General features: G+C 57.8%; 1 protein-coding gene across 1 annotated transcript; it reads left to right on the top strand.

Annotated features, from left to right (window-relative positions):
• Positions 1 to 504: 504 nt before the first annotated feature.
• LOC113218204 (transient receptor potential cation channel subfamily V member 5) lies at positions 505 to 3596 on the top strand (the record flags this gene model as incomplete). The annotated part of the gene is made up of 8 exons (XM_052276758.1): positions 505 to 1110; positions 1441 to 1619; positions 1708 to 1798; positions 2057 to 2577; positions 2785 to 2935; positions 3020 to 3123; positions 3214 to 3296; positions 3369 to 3596. Coding segments are annotated over exons 1-8 (1448 nt in total), but the record flags the coding sequence as incomplete, so codon positions are not given.
• Positions 3597 to 3625: the final 29 nt, after the last annotated feature.

Raw genomic sequence — 3625 nt, 5'->3', positions numbered from 1 at the left:
AAGAAAAACATCTTCCTAATTCTACCCCATACAAATACAAGCAATCGATAAATAAATATCGCCCCTCGGGCAAAAGCAACAAGGGAGACAAAACGACTCGAAACGAAAATAATCAAGAGACGACAGAAAAGATAGTAATGTTACAACTGTATACCAGAGAAACAAAGGTCACCTTTGAGTAGAAACTTCCCCATGGACACGGCCTATTGAGGTGGATTGGAAACTCGCGCACGAAAAGCACACACCAACATGCCACTGCCGGCCACACGCCACCCGCTCCATGCTCCATAGAGAGTGGAAGCCCCATCCATTGCCACTTGTTGCCCCTGCATAGCGCCCCTCCGGGTGGCTCACTCGCAGCCCCTCGCCTACCGCGGCCCCGCGCCGCGCCACGCCACGCCACGCCACGCCTCGCCACACCTCTGCACCGCCAGGATCGCGCCGTTTGATCGATGTCTGGGTCGCGGCGCGCTGCCGAGCAACCGACGCGCCATCCGCGGGATGCATCCGGGGGTCGCCCGCGTCGGTGGCGGCTTCGAGAAAAAGCGAGAGAAGCCCTCCGTCCCCGTCGCGCAGCTGTGGCGAGAGGGAGGGCGAGAGAGACGGACAACGTGAGAGCGAGAGAGAGAGAGAGCGGGGCGCGGCGTGGGCCGACGCCACCCTCCGTTGCGGTAGTCGGAGCGGGCTGCCCGCCCACCAGGGGTTGTTTGTCTCGCGAGGCCCAGTTCACGGCGCGCTCGGAGACGACCCGGCCGAGAATGAGGGCGCCAGGATTGCACTTGAACACGGCGTTCAGCTGGGCGACACCCGCAGTCGAACCGCCGTCCAGACAGCATCCCGGGCCTCCACCTACCTGGTGACCGGCTTGGTGAGGCCTGGAGAGGCCCTGCTCCGCTTCCACGAACCTCCTCCCCCGCGGCCATCGGGGAGCCACAGCAGCTCTGCGTGACGGCCGAGTGACGCAGGGAGGAGGACAAAGGCACCGAGCGTCACGTCCAGGACAATAGGAGGCAGCCGTCATGGGAAATGCGGAGAGCAACGTCACCAGCGGCGTCAAGAACCAGGCGGGGCCCTCCGTGCAGCCGCTCTACAAGCTGGTCGACGTGAAGGGTGAGAGGGTGACAGGATATCAAGCATTCCGGTAAAGTTTAAATGCTTTATCGGAATGCTTTATTGGAACTTCGTCAAAAAGTTGAAATCGACATCATTGCGATGTCGTTTCAACGTGATTTAGACGGTTATTAGGGTGTCGCCCCGAATAGTAAGTTGGAGCACGACTTGAGTATGGTTACCGATCTCGAATTTTGGCCGAATGTGGCTAGTTTATGCAAGGTAGCCAAATTGCCATTAGCAAGTTACGCTCGGTCCAAATCCGGTATCAGGAACCGCTACATCGTGACTTCACATTTGACGCGAAAACTTTTGTTTGGGTGCGCGCAGGCGGTGGGCTGCTGGTGGACATGATGAAGCGCGCAAGCGCGAACAAGCAGTACGCAGAGCTGGACCACGCCATCAAGACCAAGGTGGAGCCGTTCCTGTACAACAAGGGCCAGGGCAGGCTCATCCCCGTGTCCATCCTGGTGCTGCTGAGGAACAAGGACCGCGGCCGACACAAGATGGTGAGTGAGTGAGAGAGAGAGATATGAGGGGATGGGGGAACACGGACCAGAACCGCCACGCGTGAGTGTGTTGTTTGCTCATTTGCAGCTGCCTCCACTCAAGAACATGAGCGACCCCAGCGAGTACAACATCAACACTGCCCTGGCCCAGCTCGACGCGCAGGGGGACGACGGCAAAGGTGAGTCTGTAGGGTTGTCTGCACTATACTGTTGGGGTGGCGCTAGCCTGGCGGTAGAGACGCACTTGGCTGGAGCCGCAGCTGAGCCAGGACCACGGGTACTTTTTTCCTTTTTTTTGTTTTGTTTTTTTTTTCTTCTGACTATTGGGCGGTGTATACCCTTTTCTTTTTGAGTGAAGTATCCATCGGGCGGGGCAATGCGTATCAATAAAGCCGTGTTTACTGGATTCGTCTGACTCCCTTCTCTCGGCCGCGCAGACCCGGGCGGCTACCGGGACGTGTGCTGGGACCTGGCGGAGCGCGGCGCCGTGGGCGAGACCATCCTGCACCTGTGCATCCTGGCCGCGTCCTCGCTCCACAACGACCTGCTCAAGCGCCTGCTGCGCTTCTACCCCAAGCTGGTCAACGACATCTACATGAACGACGAGTACTACGGGGAGGGGCTCCTGCACATCGCCATCGTCAACGAGGACCCCGCCATGGTCAAGTTCCTGCTCAACGCGGGCGCAGACGTCAACGAGCGGTGCTTCGGCAACTTCATGAGCCCCGAGGACCAGAAGGCGTCGCGAAACGACTCGCTGGACCACGAGTGGGTCAACGTGACCCCGCTGACCAACTACGAGGGCTACGTGTACTGGGGCGAGTACCCCATCAGCTTCGCGGCCTGCCTGGGCCAGGAGGAGTGCTACCGCCTCATCCTGGCCAGGGGCGCCAACCCCGACAGTCAGGACACCAACGGCAACACGGTGCTGCACATGCTCGTCATCTACAAGAACCAGGTAAGGCGAATTAAAGAGCACACCGATATTTCTGTTTTATGGCTTGATTTTTTCTGATTTTTCCATAATTTCTCCTGGATTTTTCCTTCATTTTTTCGATTTTTTAAAGAGTGTACTACGATTGTTTATGGAGTGCTGGGCCTCTCACGACAGCATTCGCAGTCATCCCCTACAGCAGAAATCCGAACCAAGTTTTTCCCATTCCAGCAGATGTTTGATGCTGCGTACGAGCTCGGGTCGTCGCTGGCGGTGCGCAACGTGCTCAACCTGACCCCCCTGACGCTGGCCGCCAAGCTCGCCCGCCGCGACATGTTCTTCCATATTCTCAACATCGAACGGGAGATTTACTGGCAGATCGGTGAGAGCGGCGGCATGCACTGTGCAATAGCGTGATTGAGATTTTCGGTCGAGTCCTCACTTGTTCTGTTTCTGGCGCGCGCAGGGAGTGTGACGTGTGCGGCGTACCCGTTGTCGCAGATCGACACCATCGACATCCAGACGGGCAACATCAGCAAGGACTCGGCACTCAACTTGGTCGTCTTCGGGGTGAGCTGTCGGGTCGCTTTCCTCTTTGTAAGAAGGGTTGTCCAAATGGGTCTATTCCTAACTCTTCCATCCCGCTTTTCGTTCCTCAAGGACTCGAACGAACATTTGGAACTGATGGAAGGGGTATTGGTCGACCTCCTTCACGCCAAGTGGAACGCGTTCGTCAAGAACAGGTCCGTGTGGTGTGCTGGTGCGCGTGGCATTCCCTATCTCGCCGAGCGCTGACGCCCGCCCTTCTGCCGCAGGTTCTACCGCCAGTTCTTCCAGTTCGTGCTGTACTTCCTCATCTCCCTGGTGTGCTTCACGCTGCGCCCCGGGCCTCCGCGCAGCACCGGCCTCCAGAACTCCACGGCCGGCTTCAACGGCACCACCGAGTCCCCGACGGGTCCGTATACACACCGGCGTCCAATGGGTTGCCTACCGCACGGGCGCTGGAGACGGGGTGCTTCATTCCAAAATACCACTCATTCATTGTAGGGTAGACCCTCCAAAAATAAAAATA

The sequence above is a fragment of the Frankliniella occidentalis genome, unplaced genomic scaffold (genome assembly GCF_000697945.3).
Source record: "Frankliniella occidentalis isolate FOCC.00 unplaced genomic scaffold, Focc_3.1 Scaffold4302, whole genome shotgun sequence".
NCBI classification, from domain to species: Eukaryota; Metazoa; Arthropoda; class Insecta; order Thysanoptera; family Thripidae; genus Frankliniella; species Frankliniella occidentalis.
The sequence above is the reverse complement of the archived record's forward strand: the minus strand, read 5'-3'. Positions and strand labels throughout refer to the sequence as shown.